Here is a 23,035-nt window from a genome sequence, read left to right on the forward strand (position 1 = left end):
AAGCTTCGAAAAAAAGAAAAAGAAAAAAGAAAAAAAGAAAGAAATCAACCTACTTTTCCTGTTTCCTATGAACCTGGGTTCCAAATCCTATAAAAAGAACTTAAATCGAAGGACCAAAATATAATAACAATTTTAGAGACAGCTGTACATTTAAAAAAGAAAATGATGAGGATCACTTGTAATCACTTTGGTAAATGGTCAAAAGCCCATTTGAAACTTCCCCCTACTCAATTTGTTCAGTTGTGACTCCACATTTTTATATTCTAAATTAGTCTTCCTTTTCTGTTGTAACTGCATATTAGTGAATACAGATTATCTATGTGGTAACAGACAGCTCCCTTGAAAGTCTGGCTACATACCCAAAGCTGCTACTTTGATGATGATTGCTTGAATGTTAGATGATATCATCTCTCGGAGCAAATCTTCCTGGTTTCTCTGCCAAAGGTAAGCTAAAGGCTGGAGATTAAGCCTTTTACACCTATAAAATAAAAAGAAAAAAATCAGATGATATCTTGACATTCTATACTTGGATCCACAGCAATTACTTTGATTCTAAACATAATGCTCCTCTCAAGGATTTTAGCATTTAAAATGCTTAAAAAACATGTTTTGCATAATGACGTTTATATATACAACATAAACATATTTAATTTCCACAGGCTATGCATAAACAGATAAAAATGAAATCTCCAAGCAGATTAGAAATATTAATTTTAGTAAGACTCTAAGTTTAGAAATCTATGCTAAAAAGCTTCCAAATGCCGATGGATGGTTATTCCTGCTCTTAGAACTTCCTTGGGTATCAAAATTGTGAGGCATATGCAAAACAGGCAAATCAATTTATCCTAATAAAATGATCATATATTGATTAACTTTACAATACCTATGGTTACATGCACTATTCTTCTCTAACTCTGACATTTTTAAAAAGAGTTTGACTTTGAGTGAAAAATAATAATAAGAACAAAAAGTACAATATATCGAGCACCAAATATGCTGGAGGCATTGTATTACATACTTTACATTACGGTGCAATAGAAAGAATATAGGTTTTGGAGTCAAGACAAATCTGGATTTGAAACCTCCTCTGGCACTCACTAGCTGCATGACTTTGACAGGTCAACTAAACTTGAGATCTTTAGTTTCCTAGTTCATAAATCGGAAAAAAAATATCTCCTTTCAAAGTTCTTGAGAAGATTAAGAAATTAGAAAGTGAAGTCATCCTTTACTCCTTTTTTTTTTTTTCCTTCACATTTCTTACCCAATCTACCATAACACACAACATGATCATTCTTCATCAATACCACTGTTAACACTCAGGTCTGAGTCACCATTATCTTTCATGTCCATATCCCCCTAACTTCTTTCCTTGCTTCTGTCTTTGCCCTTTTAAAATCAGTTTTCAATGCAGCAATCAGTGTGATCCTTTTAAGACATAAAATGGATCATGGGATTCCTCGGCTCAAACTCTCCCCATCACTCCTTGTAAATCCTTGCAATAGACCTACATGGATCTCACTCTGGTTAGCTCTCATAGCTCATCTCCTACTGCTTTCCCTTCACTCCAACCCACCACCACTGGCCTGCTCACTCTTGTCTAATATACCAGCCATGCTTCCTACCTTCTTCACTTGTTTCATGCCTTTGCTTAAATGTCACTTTCTCAAGGAGGACTATAATGATTAAAAGTAGCATAGATAAAGAAAATAGTACAATGCCTGGATAAAATAGATATTCAATAAATGGCAGTCAAAGCCAAGTGACTTGCCCAAGTCAGAGTAAGAGGCTGAGATCAGATTTCAAATAAAAAAAACAGCTCTAAAACCCAGCATCTGTAAGTTTGCCTGGCTGACTACTCCAGCCCACAATGATCTTTCTCTCAGAAAACCCCAATACTTAATAAACATACCACATATTTGGTCATTTACTCATACATGGCCTTAAAAATATCACTCTTTTTTTCCATGTATATATACCCTGACTTCCAAAGACACCAAAACCTTCCTACTGCAGATTGTTTTACATACTTCCCCTTGGCAAAATGTCCCATCTATTGCAATGTTGAGGCGGTTAATAAACAAAAATAATAAAACTGAAAGTCCCCATGTAACAAAAGCATAATAATTCTAGCTGTCTTCCCACCAGTATTTAATGCCTACCAATCAAACTGGTCTCTACCTTTTTTAGCTAAGATTTTTTTTTTAATTGAAAAAACCTTATTCTCTTCCTATCTTTATTGTAAAATTCTTGGTTTTTGCTTGATAGCCATAATCTTTTGACTATCTCTAGACTTAAGTCAAGCTTTTTTGCTTATTTAAATTCTTTAACAGTTCAAAATATCATGGTTCAAATACACTTCCTCTGTAAGTCACTACTGCATTTGAGCTTGTGACATTTATTAAATACTTTATATCTTGAAAATACACTAATGCAATACAAACTACAAATTGAAGACAGACTAATTCAAAACTGAGCTTGTAAACCAATGGACTCCTAGTAACACTGCTTTAAAATTTCCAAGGATAAAATTATTGGAGATACGCTTTATTCTAAAATCAGAGTATTTTAACCATGTGTTGAAGTGCACCTGAGATTGTTTTAAGAAAAATCTTGCCTCTATCTATGGGTATGCTCTGGACCCTTCTCCCATATAGATATAAGGCAGCTTCCTAATCAGGAGCACATTTTCATTTGGCTTTAACTTTCATAAATATCAGCCCCATCTACAGTTTGGCTACCCATTAAACCATGTGGGCTTGAACTTATTAAAAAACACAGATTTGTAAACTAAATAATTCTCAGAGAATATGACCTAAAACTTGATGAAAATAGTATTTCTAACATATGGTTTAAGGGATATGCAATCCATCTCCATCTGTAGATCAGTCGTTCTCAAATGTAGGCGAGCAGAATGGAGGGAAATCTTTTTCAAACTACACATATGACCTCTCCCCACTTCCACCTCCACTCTCCCTTCTCCAAAGATACTGATACCCCCAAAATATGAGATCATCATATTCCCCTTCATTTAATTATGCTTTGTCCTATATTTCTTTCATTTATTTAAAAAATTTTGGATTTTTAAAAAAGTTTTACTTTTATTTATTTATTTATTTTTTAGTAATCTCTACACCCAACGTGGGTCTCAAACTCATGACCCTGGGAGATCAAGAAACACATGCTCTTCCGATTGAGACAGCCAGATGCCCCTAAAAATTTTGGATTTTTGACTGCCTTAAATTCACTGTAGAATTAAAAGATAAAATAAATGCAATTAAAAAAAGTTTAAGCCAATTAATATGTAAGTTTTTGATGTGATAGTCAATATGAATGCTTCTTTGTCAAGAATATAAAACTATGGGCGCCTGGGTGGCTCAGTCGTTAAGCGTCTGCCTTTGGCTCAGGTCATGATCCCAGGGTTCTGGGATCGAGTCCCACATCGGGCTCCCTGCTCAGAGGGGAGCCTGCTTCTCCCTCTCCCACTCCCCCTGCTTGTGTTCCTGCTCTTGCTATCTCTCTCTCTCTCTGTCAAATAAATACATAAAATCTTAAAAAAAAAATTACCTTTAAAAAAAAAGAATACAAAACTATTACACAAATACAACCCTTTTCTGATTTCCATTTATCCTTTCGAATGGCAAAATACTTATTTCTAGTTCAAGTTGTGCTCAAGATGAATCCTGGAGTCCATATTTTCTTTTTTGCTAATATAATTATATATAAAGTCTCTATACAGTATTTTACTTATCCAAATAAACTAAAAGTGAAAAATAAATTCAGGTGATGTTTTGCAAGCCGACATGAAATAATCAATATTATCATTAGACTTTATGGTTTTTGAATAGATCAATCCCAAAAGGATCAATACCAAAATATTCTGGTATTTGGAGATACAATGTTTTACCAGTGCTACATCCTTTGGAGGGTGAGGAAGATGAAGAGAGCAATAATCTAAAAAGTCCTTGAAAGTTGAATGGCTTTGTTATATAAGTATTCTAATCACATGAATATTTTTGGCCAAGAGTTGAATTCTGAAGACCAAAGAAGGAAAGATTCCTTAATAAGCTTTTTTTTCCCTTAAAATGTCACTGAATTCCTGGGGTGTCTGGGTGATACAGTAGGTTAAGCACCTGACTCTTGGTTTCAGCTCAGGTCTGATCTCAGGGTCCTGAGATCGAGCCCTGCATCAGGCTCCATGCTCAGTGAGGAGTCCACTTGGGTTTCTCTCTCCCTCTCCATCTCTCTTCCCCCTTCCTCTTTCTCTAAAATAAATAAATAAATTAAAAAAAAATACCACTGCATTCCTTTTACTAACTCCTGATTTTTATTACCAATGATGATGAGTTAAAAGGGATTAAAAGGTATACTGATTCAAAAAAGAAAACACTGAAAACAATACTTTTGACTTTAAAAATCTTTGTCCTGATTTTTTATTATAAATAATTTATTTTTCCTTATGTAAGTAAGCTGGAGTTTTCTCCATGTGTGATAGCAGGATAGAAAAAAAGTAAAAGTACAATTTTTATTATTTAGGTAATACAGGTAGGTAGTTCCATGAAGAATGTAGAATATACATTCTATTTATTATTTGGATACAATTACATTTATAATTTATTCCCATTCTTAAAATACATGTAATTTAAAAATATAGGACAAATTTTAAAAAATAAAATAAAGTATAATATAGGACAAATTAATGTTCTCTTACACATTTTCTACTCGAACACGCTGATAGTCAGAAAGTATAGCACCTACTGATATCCCCTCTACTTCTTCTTTTTCCTGAAAATAAAACAAAAAATATAACTTTAAAAATAAACATGTGGCTATGCATCATGCTCTGAAAATTATTAAAGAACAGTGTCTCATCTAGAAAACCATCTTGAAGCAGAATAATTTATGAAAATGCAATCCATATTCAGAAAAAATAAATACATAGATTTAAGTCATACTCTCAGCTGTGGGAAAAATAATTATTCTTTTTACTTAAAATCCAAATAACTAGAGAATATTTTCTGTGGAGAAGGCAAAGATTTAGATGGTACTTTCAAATGTTTTCTCACTTAACATACTTTTAAAAATTCGATGATGTTCAGTCAAAATTTTTGAGAAATTTCTATTTAAGGACAATATTTTCTCAGACTGAGTAACTTTAAAAAAAATAAGCAATGGCATAAGTAGAAAAGGGAACACAATGATTTTTATTTGTATCTCAGAAAAGGTGATTAACAGGAGCATCCAGGAAGCAGAGATGGTAGAGCTATTACCTGGATAACAGTATAGCACAGTGGATAAAAAATTCCATGATGAGAAGGAAGCAATGAATTATCATCAACAGAGTTACAAATGAGAATACCCAGCACTACATCCAGCAGAGTCTCATAGGAAAGAGGACTAGTCTACCCAGTGTGCTCATTAATGATGCAGGAGATGTAAATTCAAATATGATCAAGTTTGCAAATGATACAAAGCTACAATAGATAAAAAAAAAATGAAGAGGAGATCAATCAAGTACATGTATGGATACGGAGAACTTGGGTATTTAGAAGGACAGTTCTAAGAAGAGATTTAATGTAAAGAAGTGTAAGATAGTACACTTAGGGAAGAATAATATACAGTGTAGGTATACACTAGGGAACTGTTATCTAGAAAGCAGATGTGAAGAAAGTGACTAGGGGGTAATTACTAATAACAAACTGAATAGAAATTCTCTGAATAGGCATAAAAGAAAATCCATCCCAGCATATGGAGTATAGAAGAAACTACTTGAGAGAGATGACTTCATTATTAATACTCTTTCCATACTTGGAAATCTACAAAGAAAAGCAATAGTGTCTCACATAAAAACATATGTAATACTTGAAGACATAGTGAAATAACCGAGTGTGTCCTAATAGGATGCCATAATAAATAAACAACAAAATGCACAAAAGGAATCTCTCATGTCTTTGGAGATAAAACCAATTTAAAGTTTCCCCTCCAAAATGATAAAGAAATATATGCCCAAAATAAAATGATTCTATTAGATAAGGATGACAGGAAAAAGCAATTTCCTATACTTCCCTAGTTTAGCAAATCTGTGAGAGCATTTGCTTATAACCTTTCTCTTCACTTCCTAGTCATTTTCTTTTCATAAAAGTCATTGTATTCATTAGAAAAGGTCAAGGCATAGTGTTCCTGAATAAATACACAGATCAGAGTAGTGGACAGTGTCATCAAAAGATAAAAATCAGTTATATTCCTATACCATATAGTTGTTTATAAGTTCTGCCATAAGAAAATGTCAAGTACTGAATATTGTGTGTGTGTGTGTATTTCTCTAGACATCAAGAAAATAAAGACAAGAGCCACTGGTATTTTTCTCTTTTAAATTCAAGTTAACTTTAAGTCAAGACATTGTTAAAATAAAAATTGCCATTTATTATCCATTTAAAATGTACCATCCTTCTATGATTCTCATTACCACCCTAAATAGTTATTATTTAATTCTTCTTAGTCTACACTTTTTCTCTGGAATTCTCTACCATTTCTATCTCTTTTATTTTCTATTTGGTAATACCTAAATAATCAGCTCTAGAATTATATACCAAACTGAATTTGGACTATTCTTCCAAACTAGGCCGAAATCCGAATCATTATCTTTTTTAATGTGAAAAATTTTTTTTATTAATTTTTTAAAATTTTATTTCCAGTATAGTTAAAATACAGTGTAATATTAGTTTCAGGTGTACAATATAGTGATTCAACACTTCCATACATCACCCTGTACTCATCAAGATTGTTGTACTCTTAGCCCCCTCCCCCTATTTCACCCATCTCCCCCCTCCCCCACCTCCCCTCTGGTAACAGTCTGTTTGTTCCCTATAGTTAAGAGTCTGTTTGGGGTTTGTCTTTTTTTTTTCTCCTTTGTTCATTTGTTTTGTTTCTTAAATTCTCCATATGAGTGAAATCATGTGATACTTGTCTTTCTTTGACTGGCTTATTTTACTTAGAATTATACCGTCTAGGTCCATCCATGTTGTTGTAAATGGCAAGATTTCATTCTTTTTTAATGACTGAATAATATTCCATCATATATATAATATTCCATTACAGACACACACACACACACACACACACACACACACACACACACACACAAACTGTGTCCAGTTGTATAAAGGCTCTTCCCTTGCAGGAAACAGGGATAAAACTAAAGACTCAGTTTGGTTTTGCTGCTGAAAAATATACAAAATACCTTAGAATAAACAGTTGAGGTCAAACATTATGAACCCACTATTTATATCTGCCTACTCTTGATCTGAGGACAGTTAACAACCACAGTGCAAGGCAGAGTTGATGGTAGGACTGTCAAGTTCTCCATCTGGGAAATCATAATCTTAATATAGATCTAACTACTGACTTGCTCAACAACCATGATTACTACTACCCCCATTAAAAATCTAGCCCTACCACATACTAGCTCTGTGATTTTGAACAAGATACATAAATTTCTCTGTGTTTCAGTTTCCTTATTCACAGTGAGGATAATAATAGTTCCTATTTTCTAGTGTTACTGTGAAGACTGAGTAAAATAATCCAGATAAATAACAGTGTCCAGCACCTAGTAAATAGTCAGTAAATATTTTCTTCTGTCATTATCTGAATATTCTTCATTATTACTGCTACTTCTATAACTACTTCTGTTACTACTACTATTACTACTACTAACTACTACCACCCCCCCCCCCCACTACTATTACTACAATGGGATGAAGGCCTAACTTGACTGACAAAACCCTTCCTGGGCATTAACTTCTTGCTCACTACCACTCCTCAACCCTAGCCTACTAACCTGTGGTGGTTAGTTTCACTTGTTAACTTGAGTGGGCTGGTAAAATATTATTTCTGTGAGGATATTTCTGAAAGAGATTTTTATCATTTGAATTGGCAAACTGAATAAAGAAGATAACCCTAACCACTGAGGTGGGCATCATGCAATCCACAGAAGTCCTGAATAGAAATAAAAGGTAGAGGAAGGATGAATTTACTCTCTGCTTAAGCTAGGATATCCACCTTCTCCTGCCCTCAGACATTGGCACTCCTGGTTCTTGGGCCTTAGAACTTACACTGAAATTTATATAAATGGCTGCCCTGGTTCTTAGACTTTGGGGTTTGGACTGGAACCATACCACCAGCTTTCTGAAGCCCCCAGCTTGCAAATGGCAGATCACAGGACTTCTCAGCCTCCATAATCAGATGATAATCTCTCATAATAAATCTCTTTCTGTACATCTTTATATATCCTTAGTTCCATGTTTCTCTACAGAACCATGACTAATAAATAACCCTTAACCCTCAACTCTACAGTCCAGTTACAACAAACTTTTCCAACATAGTGAGTCCTAAATAAACCAAGGGTAAGACTTCTGTTGAATCCTTAACCATTTAGAACATACTACTAACTTCAAAGAAAGGCAAAATAGACCTTTAAAAGATAAAAATCTAACAGTCCATCTACTCCATGAAGCTAATAGGCCCTGACCCATGACCTATATCTCCTGGGGAAAAAAAAGTTACTAAATTAACGATAGTAGCAAAATAATAGCAGTGGAAGTGTCAACTAAGAAACGGAGAAAATGACTACTAGAATCAAAGATAAACTGAGGCTGCATGAAGACAGAGCCAAATAAACCACCCAATGCTATAATGGAAATAAAAAATGAATGTGTTAGAGAAAATAGTTAACACAGAATCCAGGATCTATAAATCTGGCCACATTCAAACCACCTTCATATGATACGATTCCATGACCACTGAGCAATCTTTAGACTTTAATTTAGGTTGCCTTTCAAACCCAGAAAGATTATACTAATCCATCAAAACAAGCATTCTCATCCTTTTAACACAAATGCTTACATTATAAATATAAATGAATGAGCTGACATTCTGGTTTACACAGTCTTAAACATTTGATTTATATTAATCTATACTCTCAGAGAGACTGACAACTTCTTGGTACATGGTCAAAACTGTCTCTACTCCTGAATCGCAGACCTGCACCTCTGAAGCAAATAATACATTATATGTTAAAAAAAGAAGAAGAAGAAGAAGAAGATAGCAGGAAGGGAAAAATGAAGGGGGGGAAATTGGAGGGGGAGATGAACCATGAGAGACTATGGACTCTGAGAAACAAACTGAGGGTTCTAGAGGGGAGGGGGTGGGGGGATGGGTTAGCCTGGTGATGGGTATTAAAGAGGGCACGTACTGAATGGAGCACTGGGTGTTATATGCAAACAATGAATCATGGAACACTACATCAAAAACTAATGATGTCATGTATGGTGATTAACATAACATAATAAAAAAAATTCAGATAAAAAACAAAACAAAACAAAAAACCCAAGTCTCTGACCTGGAGAACTATCCCACAGTGCTCACCAAAGTAATATTGCCAAGCTTAACCAGTCATGTAACCCTTTCCAACAATAATGCCAATTGTCATTGTTCTTTAAGTATTTACTTAAGTAACAAAATAAGGGGCTTGACATATAAGGCATGGTCAACAGTATGGAGTAGCTGCAGTGGAAAGCACGCATTAAGAAATGGAAGGAAAAAAAGGCTAGAAAAGGTAGTTTGGGATCATTCTGTTCAGAAATGTGGCCTGCAACCTGAAGGCAATGAAGGGCCCTTCCCTGTACAGATTTTTAAAAATAACTCTATTGAGGCACGATTTATATACAATAAACTGTATCCATTTAAAGTGCACAATTTATTGAGTTTTAACAAATGTATATTTCAGTGAAACTACCACCACAATCAAGGTACAAATCATTATGATAATACCCAAATGATACCTTGTGCCTCTCTGCAGTCCAACCCTTCCTTCACTCCTGGCTCCAGGCTTTATGTCATTATGCATTAGTTTGCACTTTCTCAAATGTCACATATATAGTATGATATAATATATATCCTTTTGTTTCTAGCTTCTTTCACTGAGTATGATTTTGAGATTGATTCATGTTGTGTGTATCCATAGCTCATTCCTTTGTATTCCATTTTAATCCATTGTATGGATATACCACATCTGTTTATCCATTCTTTTGTTGATGGATATTTGGTTTGCTTCTAGTTTGGGGGTTCTTGTGAATAAAGCTGCTATGAATTTTCCTATACGTCTTTGTGTGAATATATATTTTCATTTCTCTTGGATTGTGCTAAGGATTTTAAGAAATAAGTAATGATCATATTTACAAGTGGAAAGACAAGACTGGTGACAGTGTTAAGGGTAAACTAGAGAGTACAGAAAGAGAAGGAGCTTAGTCTGAAAGAATTGAAGGATGGAGATAAGAAGCTAAATTCCAAAAACAATTTAAAGACAAAATTAATAAAACTTGGGAACCATCAGCACAGAGACCAGAAGCACACACAGAGGGTGGGACCAAGTGACTATTAGCTAGGAACTACATGTCTTAAAACAAAATACTGAGTTTATTTAGCTTTGCATATGTTTTTCCAGTTTGTTTGCTAGGTATCCAAAGCAGAAAAGACTATTAGGTATATTGAATACTCTGGTGCTCAAGAGAGTATAGAAAAAGGTGGGGGTGTTATCAGCATATAAGAGAACTTAAAGCTGCAGGGGCAAACAAGAACCCCAAGAAGCAGGACATAGAGTGAGAAGAGGGCTCAGTGTAAGACTGTGAGGGTACAGTAAAATGTAAGGACTGTAAATGTAAATGTAAGGACTGTAAATGTAAATGTAAGGGCTGTAAATGTAAATGTAAGAAAGAGACTTCAGTGAAGACACTGGAAAAGAGTGGTGATGATAATAAGAGACGCAGCAAGGACAGAGTAATGGTGTACGCACCAATACTATTCTGATGAAAAGGAAAGATATTACCAAGTGCCTACTATATACCAAAATTTGTGCTCAGTAATTTGTATATCTTCTCTTGGTTATTCCTTATAGCAATCCAAAATACTATTAAACTGATTTTATATGTGAAAAAATAAAATCATTCCATTCAAGTTGACACAGCTGGTCAACAGAATAAGCAGCCTTTACATTGAGGCCTGTCTGCCAACCACACCTGTGCTCTTGCTTATATACATAGTGTCACACACTGTACAAAGTTCAAAAGAACCACTGTATTTTCCAATTAATAAGTTAGTTATGACCACTGTGGAGAAAGCTGTAGTCATGTTTGATGAAAGCAAGAATGAAATACTTGACAAGTACCATTGCCAAATTTTTCAAAAAATGAATTTCAGGTACTTAGTAAAATAACTGATGAATCAAACAATGAATATCTATTGCTAAATTCAACACAATTCATAGAATTTTGAGAGTGGACACATATTAAATTACATTCTTGTCATCTAGATGAACAAAGGCAGAGAAGATAAAAATAAAAAATAAAAATGTCAGTAATAAGTTAGAGACAAAGACTGCACCCTCAATAGCCGGGCATACTGCTGAGCCACAGGAGCGCTCAGACACAAGTGGACACTACTCAGCTTAGAACATCATCACTATCAATGACAGATGTGTTAGTCCAACTCAGGAAATAGTGAAGTCAGCGATGGCATCACTGAGTACTAGAAACAGCAGTGCATAATACCATGAAACATTTATATTAGTTATTGCTTTCAAAAATGCTCTAAGGTAGACTATCATCATCTTCTTTGTTTTGTAAATAAAAAATGCTAAAAGATATTTACGAAGTCAGCTAAGCACACATCACAGGGCCATTTGTTGCCTAGAGCACCCGTTCCCCCAATCTTTGTCAATGTGAGATACAAGCAAGACTGCTGAGAAGTGAGTCCAGGCAGCTATCTGAACAATATGGCCAGTTGTAACGACAGAGGGGACATTTGCAAAAGCAAACGCATACTCACAAACTGGCACAAACACAGCTTCATTATTCCCAGCATGTGGTACTACATATATAAGAAAGAACACAGGTATGGTTTGCAGACAGGCCTCAATAAAAACAAATTAGCACGTGGGAGACATACCAAAGATCAAAATTTCTATCATTCTAAGTAGTCAGCAAATTGTTCAATATCATTTTTTTATGTAGAGAATCCCCCCCACCAATTTTCACTGTCAACTTTATCATATACCACATTCCTATACATGTTTAAGTCTTCTGTGTACATTCTGTTCTGTTCCACTGATTTGACTATTTCTGGGTCAGCACCACATTGTTTTAATTATAGCACCTTCAGAATATGTCTGAATACCTGTTAGTGCATATCTAATCCTTGTCTTTTTAAGTTGGGAGATACTAGTAAAGCTTCTTAGATTTTTCTGCAATTATATTTGACAAATCGGCACTGCACTCTTAAGGCAGAGGATTGTGGTTTGACCTTCAGCATTACTTTCCTTTTGAAACAAATTGTATTGTGTTTTTAATTAAGCATAACCATCCAGAATACATAGATGATTTTTTTCCCTGCTCTTGGGAAACCATTCTAAACATTTAGAAAATAAGGAACATAAAAGCCTGAAAGATCTAAGGATCATTAACTCTATCAGCCTATCGGTATCTGTTACCTATAGATTCTGCCTCCTCCTATGAAAATGGTCTCCTAAGCCCTAAGTGCTCCTAAGCATCCCTTCGCATGAGATCCCAATCCATCTAGACAGCTTAAGGACTAACCTTTCTATTTTTGTTTTCCCCCGCACCATCAATTTTTACTCTTGGTTCATCATTATATAATATGCTGTGATAGCTGCCAAAAACTCATGTCCTCTTCCAGGTATCATTATTTCTATTAGAGTAAAATTCTTCCAAAGAGCTTATATGTTTTTCTCCATTTCCTTATCATCCATTCTCTTTTAAACCCACTCTAGGCAACCCTGAGTTCCCATCAGTCTATTAAAACCTCTCTTATCATGTCAGTCAGTGACCACTAGGTTTGCCAAATTCAATGGTCAATTCTCTGTCATTATCTTACTTGAATTCTTCTTCCTACCTTAATGGCTGTTTCTCATTTTCCCTTATGGGCTCCTTGTCCTCTTCATTACCTCTAAAAATTAAAGTGCCCAGAGTTCAGTCCCTGGCTCTCTTCCCTTCTCTAGCTATATTCATCCCCCGGTGATTTCATCTGGTTGTATGGCTCTAAATACAATCTGTGTAACTCCTGCCTCTCTCAGATCCACAGTCCAAATGTCTGCTCTAATGCCTATCTGAATATCTACTAAGTATCTCAAACTTGAACAGATTCAAATCAAAACTCTTGATTCAGGCATGTATACCCATCATACCCAGAGGTCCTTCCATATGGCTCCTCATCTTAGGAAATGACATTGCACGTATATTATTGTTCGGGCCAAAAATCTTAGAGTCATTCATGACTTTTCTTTCCCTTATGACCTACATCCAATCAAGCAATAGTTCTATTAGCTCCATCTTCCAAAAACTTCCAAAATCCAACCACTTATCATCTCCTCCACCATTACCACTAGTCCTCATCACCATCACTCTCAATCGGACTATTGCAATAGTTTTCTAACTGGCTTCTCTAAGTCCACACTTCCTCCCTAGAATTTATCTCCATAAAGTAACCAGGGATCTTTCAAAGTGTAAGCCAGAACACGCTCCCTGACTGAAAATCCTCTAATGGCTTCCCATGCTACTTAAGAGTAATATACAAGCTCCCTGTGAACAATATATAAGGTTCTAAATGACCTGGAACCTCCTAATTTCTCTGACATCACCATCTACTACTATCCTCTCAGCTCATTCCAAGGATCCACACTACACTTATTGTTACTCAAACACTTAAGCGTGTTTACATCTCAGAATTTCCTTACCTATGCCTATGACACACTTCCTGTAGATATTTACATAATTTTTTCCTTCACTTTCTTAGGGTCTTGCTCAAGTATCTCAGAGAGGCCTTCTCTGACTTCTTTCTAAAATAGTCCCACTCCGCCCTCACTATCCCTCCTAACCCTGTCACTATTTCCTTGCCTTGGCTTTATTTTCTTCATAGCATTACCTGAAATTACATCATATATTTACTTATTTAATTTTTAAATGTATGTCTTCAGCTATATGAGGGCAGGTACTTATCCTGTTTCCCTATAGCCCCAGCTCCAGAAAAGTACCTGGGACAACACTGAATCTTCAATAATTGCATTGTAATTGAATGAAGTTGATTAAATAAAATTACAGTACTTCTCTACTTCAACAGTTATCCAAAACAAAACTAAGCTAACAAATAAAAATAAAAATACCATTTTGTAACATAGATGACAAACAGTTAATGTCTTTCTCTTTCAAACTAGTAAGGAATGGGTTAACACCAAACAGTAAAAATGAGAAAAGGTATTACTAGGTATTTTTAAGAGAATAAATACAAATGACTAATTTCAACCTTCAGACGAACAAAGAAAATACAAGCTGGAATTACTTTTTGTCAAACAAATATATACATCTGTGGGTGTAATTTGATTAAAATTTGATTAACAGTCAGAGATGATTAGGATATGGAGTTGCATAAGCTCATGCACCACAGATGAAGTTGTTAGCAGTACATCCTTTCTGAAAACCAATTTTGCAATATGTATCAAGAAGTCTTATTATGTGTATTCTTAGACTCAGCATTTTCATATTTTACTTCCAGAAATTTAGTCTATAAAAATAACTAACTTTGCACAAAAGTTTATTTATAAAGATATTCATCTGATTTACATTCTTCATGTTATTGGAACAGAAATCTGAAAATCCTAAAATCTCAAATAATAGAAGAATGGCTGACTAAACCATGATACATTTAGAAGAGCAAAAACAAAGCAGTCATTAAAAAAATATTTTCAAAGGCTATGCAATATAAGGAACTATTTATGACATAAGGCTCAGTGAAAAAAATTTCCACAGGTTGTGTATTAAAATATATGGATTTTTTTGGAAATATCCATAGACATGGAAAGACCAGAAATAGACCAAATTATAATAGTGCTTATTTCTAAATAGTATTTAATGTTTCTATTTTATTTATAACTTTATACCTTCTCAAATATTTTTATACCATGTGGATTACCTTTTCTTTTTTTAAATTTTATTTATTATTTATTTGAGAGAGAGAATGAGCTAGAGAGAGAGAGCATGAGGGGGGGGAGGGTCCGAGGGAGAAGCAGACTCCCCGCTGAGCAGGGAGCCCGATGCGGGACTCGATCCCGGGACTCCAGGATCATGACCTGAGCTGAAGGCAGTCGCCCAACCAACTGAGCCACCCAGGCGCCCCTGTATTACCTTTTCAATCAGGGGAAATATTATTAAAAATACATTTATGCATATGTGTATTCATCATTTATCCCACGTGTGGATATACTGGCAGGCAAAATTACTCATGTATTTATTAAACAGCAGTGAATAAAACCCTACTGTGTGACCAATCCTATATTAGGAAGGGGAAAACACATTTGAAAGCAGCACGGCTGCTGACCTTAAGAAATTAAAATCCCATAGGGATGCAGGAGAATGGACATTTTAAATAAAATAAGTGATAGAAGTCTATACAAAGTATAATAAATTACAAAAGAAGGAATTCTTGTCAGAGAGGAATGACATTGGGAAATACATTTAAAAAAATCATATCCCAAGTATTGAGTAGTCAGAAATATTGATTCTTTGCCCTTCTTGACTATAGGAAAACAGGTAACTGCTCCTACTACTGTCTTCCTATATATTCCTTAATATACCATTTATGTACAAAATCCACCAAATATTTTTCTTCAAAGAAACAAGTCTGACTCTAAAAAGAAATATATATTATAAAACTTATCTGCTAACTAACTGACACAATCCTAATTGCCTATCTTCATTTGGTATCTGATTATATGGTTGAATCTTCTATAATTAAACAACCAATTAATAAGGGCCTAATATGCCATTAGTCCTACTCTTAATCACCAAAAGAAGTATGAACACAGACCTGCCCATAGTCCTAAAGCCTTATAAATGCCTACTCTTAAAATCAGCACCCTAAATATCATGAACACTGACACACAAGAATAGAAAGGGACTTCTACTATGAAAGGTACCAGATCTGATTTTCTCATCATATGTGAACCTATCACAGCTAAAAGGCACCCAACACAGGCTGGGATGGTGAAGGCATTTAGCCATCTGGTAATAGTGATAATTACAAGTTTATAAGGACGGTTTCAAGGTAGAAATCCAAACCCAAATTATATTTGTTTCACTTGTCCCCATATGAAGAGGTTGGTTCACAAAGACAACAAGATAAATTGAAAACAAGCTGTCCTTTATTTTTTTACAAATGAAAACTAGACCTACTTATTCCAAAGATAAGAAGATATGCAGCTTGCATTTATCGGGGAAATTATTTTCTTTGAAAAATGCCTCAGTTACCAGTATTATTCTGTTAATGAGTTCCTGCCTGTTGAGAAAAAAATGATCTGCTGAATTTAAAGTGTTTTTCATCTGAAAAGCATTCTAACATTTTTAATATGAACCATTCATTAAAGAAGCGCACTTGCATTAGAGCTTTGAGTGGTGATATTTGGACTTCTGGCAACATGACATTATTAAATAAGAAACATTTGTGAATGCCAATGATGTTCTAGGGCCTGGATAACTAAACAAGAAATTTATACGGCCAGTAAAGCACTAGATGCTTTTCCTTAAACTTCCAATTCTTCACTTGAGTAGAATTATACAAGTCCAGCTTTAAAAAAAAAAAAAAAAATAGAGAAATGAATACTGTTTTATATGAAGAAATTCTGAAAGTAATGCTGAGAATTTTCAAATGGCAATGATTTCAAATGATACATATCCTGACTAAAATTTTTGTTTGACTTATTAAAAGGCTTTTATTTTTCTTAGCATCATCAATATAAGACATTTCTGAAATGGAAAATGATCACCATCTGGAGTGCTTCCATTAAACAGTGAGCTCATGACAGAGTATTAGGTCACTAATTTGTACGATTATTGTCTCCCTTTGTGAGCTTTCTCAATTAAATAGGGAAAAAGTTGTTAAGGCTGAAAATTAAATGACAAAGAAATTGCAGAAAATCATAATCATTTGTCATTTATTTCTGTTTAAAGCTAGCGCCTTATTTTACGTTTGGGTCTCCACAGTGTGACCCTCCCAGTTCTGAATAAATTAGCTGTTTGCTACATAGTGAGTCCCAACTTCAAAGCAGAAACCGAGAGTTTGCTGTTCATCCTAGACCAAATTCAACCTAAATATGAAGCTGAACAGAAATCTAGAACTATAGTTACAGCTTTTCAATTGAGTTTCCCAAAAATATTCTTCTCGCTAAAGTGATAAGGAGACTTCTGTGAAACTCTTTAACAACAATAACAACATAAATAAAAAAAGGATTAAATTGTTAATCCTTGTTGGGAGAATAAAGCAACAATCAAAAAGTATTCAATTCTAAGCAAATCAGCTTGGTAGAAAGTATCTAATCTGTTTAGAAGCTGCTTTCTACACTTATTTTTTAAGCTTCTAAGGAAATTTCCTTTGATTCGTTTGAGATAACTTTGAAAATACAACTCATATAAATGAGAATTATTTTTATATGATTTAAAACTATTCCAGTTTTATTGAGTTATAACTGACAAATGAAATTGTAAGCTATTCAAAACGTGCAATGTGGTGATTTGATATACACATACATTTTGAAAGAATTCAGAATTCTTACTATCAAGTTAATGAACACATCCATCACCTATTTCCTTTTTATTTTTTCTTTTGTTGAGAACATTTAAATTCTACTCTCAAAGCAAATTTCAATGATACAATATGGTATTATGAACAATAGTAACATGTTATATATTAGATCCTCAGAACCTTATTCACCCTACAACTTGAAGTTTATACCCTTTTATCACCCTCTCCCTATTTCCCACATTCCTCAGCCCTGGCAACCACAAATAGTCCCACACAAATGTTAGGATTTTTTTTTTTTCTATATCAGTGAAAAATGCCATTAGAATTTTGATAGGATTGCAATGAATCTGTAAATCACTTTGGAGAATATGAACATTTTAACAACATTAATTCTTCCAATCAATAAGCATGCATTGTTAAGGACATTAACACTGTTGTACCATTAGACTTACATTTTTATTTATTTTTTTATTTTTATTATTTTTCAAAGATTTTATTTATTTATTTGACAGAGAGAGAGCAAGCATAGGGGGAGCAGCAAAGAGAAAGAAGCAGGCTCTCTGCTGAGCAAGGAGCCTGACACGGGGCTCGATCCCAGGACCCTGGGATCGTGACCAGAGCCGAACGCAGACACTCAAGTGACTGAGCCACCCAGGCGCCCCTAGACTTATATTTTTAAAAGATTATGTGGGAGTATTGATCAGAAAAGTATAAAGTTAGAAGCAGAACATCTACTCAGGAAACCCTAAAAGAAGTCTAAGTAAAAATATGATCAAGGCCTAAACTACGGTAGTGGTTATGATGATAACAAGGAAATGGCAGATCTGTGACATAAGAAAAGACCAACAGATTTTAGTGGCATGTGGCTGGGAAAGGAATCCAGAATGCTCTCAAGTTTTTGGCTTGGTCACTCGATGGAGAGCAATGGCTTTGATTTTATAAGAAATAACACACATTTGGGGAGGAATATTATGAGTACTATTTAGGCCATTGAGTCTTATGGGCCTTTAGTCATTCAGTGAGAACTGTCCAGTTGACAGTTGGGTATGGAGCTCAGAAAACAGGTATAATTGGTGATATAAATGTGTACATCAGTGGTAGCTGAAACCACGAGAAGAGATCAAATAGCAAGGAAGTGTGGACTAAAAGAAGATGAAGAATGAAGCTGTAAGGAACCATAACGTTTATAAAGTGGGCAGAGAAAGAAGGGTCTTGAAAGAAAATTAAGGACAGAGAGACAGATGGGAAACTAGGAGGGAGGAATATCACAGAAGTCAAGGTCAAAAAGGTTTTAAAAAGAAGGAAAGCCCACAGTTCTGAGTATCACAAAGAGGTCAAAGAAAGGAAAGAGTAGGGGGAAAAAAAACAATAAAATGTGTCCATCTGATTTGGTTGTTACTGACCTTAACAAGAGAAATTTTAATAAATTGGTGTTGATGGAAATCAAACTGAAGCAGGATAATAAAATGGGCAATGAGAAAGAAAATAAGTAAAAATATATATTCCAAAAAGACTTGTTAAAAAGACATGGTGTAAGTGCCTGAAAGGAAGGTAGACTCAGAGTAGAATGTAGTATGTTTAGTGCCTAAAGTTCACAGAACACATTGGTGGCACCACTATGGAAAAAATCTGGTATGCCATTTCCCTGTTCAGTCTTACTTCTACTAACATACAGAAACATGATCTAGTTCAAGAATGACAGTCACGAGAAAATGTACCTAGCCTTCATAATCTCGTAAAGCATGCGTGTCCTTCAAAAAGCAAAACAAAAGAAAATCCCTTACCTTTACACCTCAGTTATAAACAGTAATTATGATCTCAGAAGAAAAGCTTTTTTTAAGTTTGTATCTTTCCTTTAAAAACATGTACAAAATTAAATTTCCATGATTACTACAGAAAACTGATTTACAGTGAAAAGAATACATGATACACAATATTAAATGTAACGAAGGAAGTTAATAAAGTGAATTATTAAAGAAAGAAAAACAGGAAAAGGGAAGACTTGAATTAAAATGCTCAGCTTCACAGCATACCCCAAAACAAAATCTTGTATATATCTAACTCTAAGAAGTATAGTTTCTTCATGAAATACAAATGATAATATCTAGTTCAGGGTTGTGTGAGGCAACTAACAGAACAGAAAAGATAGTACTCAAATATTCATAAAAAGCAAACAAATATTGGTTGCTTTATTAACCTCCTTTATTTAATTTCTCTATTTTTGTCACTAACTTCACCCAGCCTCAAAACAAACAAGTAACTTTAGACTCTCCACTGTCTGAGGATGCTTGCTTGGAGCCAGACAGGCATTGAGACACAAAGACCCCCCATATCTAGTCACTACGTAGGGCAAATTAGGCACTTCACTATATACTCTCAGTTCAGATCCTCCCAGCTCTCCCTAAAAACATCAATGGGTCCTCCACTGCTCATTCGACCTCTAATTTCTTCTCCCTCCAACTGACCCAACTAACAATTTATCTTCCCCAAATCAACCTCTTTGTATTCCCCATCTGCCAAATAAATTTCTCTCTCTAATCTACATTTTCATAAATCCTTTACATAACTATCTACTAGTTAGGCTGACTGCGCTAATTTCCATCTCCCAACCTTTGTTCTTACTCAACTTTCCATTCGCAATTTTCTATCCATCCTCTGGCCCCAATCTCCACCAAGTACAATCCTACTCATTCTTTACAACCCATTAAGCCACACCTCGTTCCTTTGATCAGAAATGATCCCTCCCTCCCTTAAGCCTTTTACATCTCTTACTCTGTACATTTCTTGAAGCCCTTTACCTATGTTATTTTATATGTATGTTCTAAGTTCTATTAGATTCTTTTAGTCACCACATAGCACCCTAAGTATAGTGTCTTCTATTCAGTCTTCAAAAAGTACATGAGAAGAATTCAGTCTTTTTAAGGGATTCTACAGTTATTAATAAATGTAGAGGATGGCTATTTTATTAATTATTTAGCAATATTAAAGTTACACAAAATTAGGACTTCAGTGACTATATCAGTCAAAGCCCAACTAGAAAAACAGAAACCACTCTAAGAATTTAAAGAAAAGTACAGGGAATTGATTACACAGATGATTACACAGATGATAGTGAGGTAACCCAGGACCAGCAGTAACAGAAAGGAGTAACTGTTCCTAAGCCAAAGGGCAAAAGACTTCTCCAGAGCCCAGGAACCAAGTAGTATGGCAGCAGCTGGAACCTCAGTGGATGTGTCTAATAGGAATTGAAGCAAGAGGCAAGCCAGCCACAGCAGATACTCCACCCAGAAAGAAAAGAAAGTGTCAGGGTTTCTCCCTTCCTTTTGACTGTCAGTCTCCCCAGTGGCTTACACTGCCCAAATCCAAGGGAAAGCCAGCTAAAAGGAGCAAGGGAATCTAAGCCCCCCCGCCAAGGGAAACTGAGCCCCTTTGGTATACCGAACAGTGCCTAGAACGGTCAAAGAATGGGTATGAAGACAAAGAGGTCCAGGACCAAGCAGTACAATGACCTTAACAATATGTAATTATTTAAGAAAATTTAAAGAAAGGAAAAAAAAAAAGTACTTACCAAAGTAAAATGTCTAAAAATCAATAACAGACAAATCCCAACATTTTTTTTTTCTCAGTAAATTACTCATTATTTGAGTTTCTATGTGCATTCTAGATTAAGCAATACATGGGCAGACATCACCTGTACATTCATGGAGCTTACTGTCTAATAAAGGGCATTCCAGAATACATCATCCTTTTAAATAGATATAGAAATATCATAAAATTCAGTGGTTTCCAGCATCGCCACATAAAAGTTAAGGTTATCAGCGCTACTGGAAATTTTCTTTTCTTCTGAGTGCTAATCTGGAAAATGACAGAAACAACTTCACTGACTATACCAAAAATGGAAATTTAGGAGGAACAGTCTTTAAGATGCTTGATTTCAAACTAAGAAATACTTTGCTAGGAGTCAGGCAGGGATAGCAAAAGAATCTATGTTTACATGTGCTCATTAATAAATGCCACACAGATTACTAAACAAACAGGAGTTGTCTCATTTTTACATGGCCTGGTGAAAATTCTGGAAAAGAATGAAGTCATGGTGCCAGCTTAAAGATGAAGCAAGTGTTGAGATTTTCATATGCTCACCAAATAAATCAGAGGCATCATTATCAGGTCAAGGACTTAACATTGAGTTATGTATTCCCTTCATTAAAAAAGTAAAAAAGAAAAGCCTAGATTAAAAATAATATAATCGGGGTGCCTGGGTGGCTCAGTCGTTAAGCATCTGCCTTTGGCTCAGCTCATGATCCTGGAGTCCTGGGATCGAGCCCCGCATCGGGCTCCCTGCTCTGCAGGAAGCCTGCTTCTCCCTCTCCCACTCCCCCTGCTTGTGTTCCCTCTCTCGCTGTGTCTCTGTCAAATAAATAAAATCTTTAAAAATATATATATAACCATTGTATTAGGAAAAGCCCACTTCCTCCTGTGTTTTTCCTTCACTCTCACACCCAGAGTACTTCTGATGCCAGATGTGTGGGTTTTTTCCCCACATCAAGCAATTCTGCAATACCAGTGTCCTACAATTTAACTCAATTCTGACACTAGCTGCCTGGAGTTAACATCAGATCCCACAGTTAATGGCTCAGTCCTATAAGACTGCCTCCCCCCACCCTTCACATGCCAATTGCAAGTGGTAGGTCCCTAGGTTATCCACAACTTCTGTCACTTGACTACAAACTGGAGGTCCCCGTAAACATTCTGAACATTTTGAATTCTGAACCAGGTGAATGCACTGCCTCCTCAATAAATAAATAAAATAAAGCAACATCAACAATAAAATCCTCTAAATCTTTGCCCTTAGCAAATTTGGCAGGAAACTGATTTCTAAACCAAGTTAATTTCTTCCCATCTCTAAGAAAGAGAAAAATTCAAGGGAAAAATTCCAATTAGCTCTGATCTGCATATTATTGCCTGAAGTGCTGTTACAGCTACAGAGTCACTAGGTTTAAAAGTCTAGCAGAATGTTGCCACATAAACATATGGAATTGCACAAAGGAGAAGCAAATACTGAAGACCAGTTACATTCTTAACAATTCTTTGCCCTCGATAAACACACAGACATGTGTGCATGTATGCACGCACACACGCGTGCACACACACATACACCAGCCATAACATTAAAGTTTCAAGGCAGAGACTGTACTTTTCAGAATTATTTCAAGGTTAACCTACTGACGGCATGCACAGGGTTAGGCAGTTAAGACAAAACACAGATCTATTTGCCAATTTTTCATGGTAGATCATCTTTTAGTTACTCATTTTAGCATTCTTGAGGAAAAAGAGTGCTGACCACCAGCCAAACAGTATTTCTGTCAAACCATATTGGAATATTATATAAATGTAAAAA

The 23,035-nt window shown here is 35.2% G+C and overlaps 1 protein-coding gene across 3 annotated transcripts in view; it reads right to left on the reverse strand.

The window, feature by feature from the left end:
- The window catches only part of DPH6 (diphthamine biosynthesis 6), a 196,461-nt gene that overhangs the window by 84,935 nt on the left and 88,491 nt on the right, over nucleotides 1-23,035 (reverse strand). For all 3 annotated transcript variants that reach the window (XR_003611734.2, XM_028119555.2, XM_028119556.2), the window contains exons 4-5: nucleotides 4,709-4,782; nucleotides 360-478 (exon numbers count right to left, since the gene is read on the reverse strand). Coding sequence is in view for 2 of the 3 variants with exons in the window: in XM_028119555.2 (XP_027975356.1) it covers nucleotides 360-478; nucleotides 4,709-4,782 (193 nt within the window). In the remaining variant the exon portion in view is untranslated. The remainder of the gene's footprint in view (nucleotides 1-359; nucleotides 479-4,708; nucleotides 4,783-23,035) is intronic.

The sequence above is a fragment of the Eumetopias jubatus genome, unplaced genomic scaffold (genome assembly GCF_037043125.1).
Source record: "Eumetopias jubatus isolate StellerSeaLion01/CBP00866 unplaced genomic scaffold, mEumJub1_p1.0 scaffold_7, whole genome shotgun sequence".
Taxonomy (NCBI): domain Eukaryota; kingdom Metazoa; phylum Chordata; class Mammalia; order Carnivora; family Otariidae; genus Eumetopias; species Eumetopias jubatus.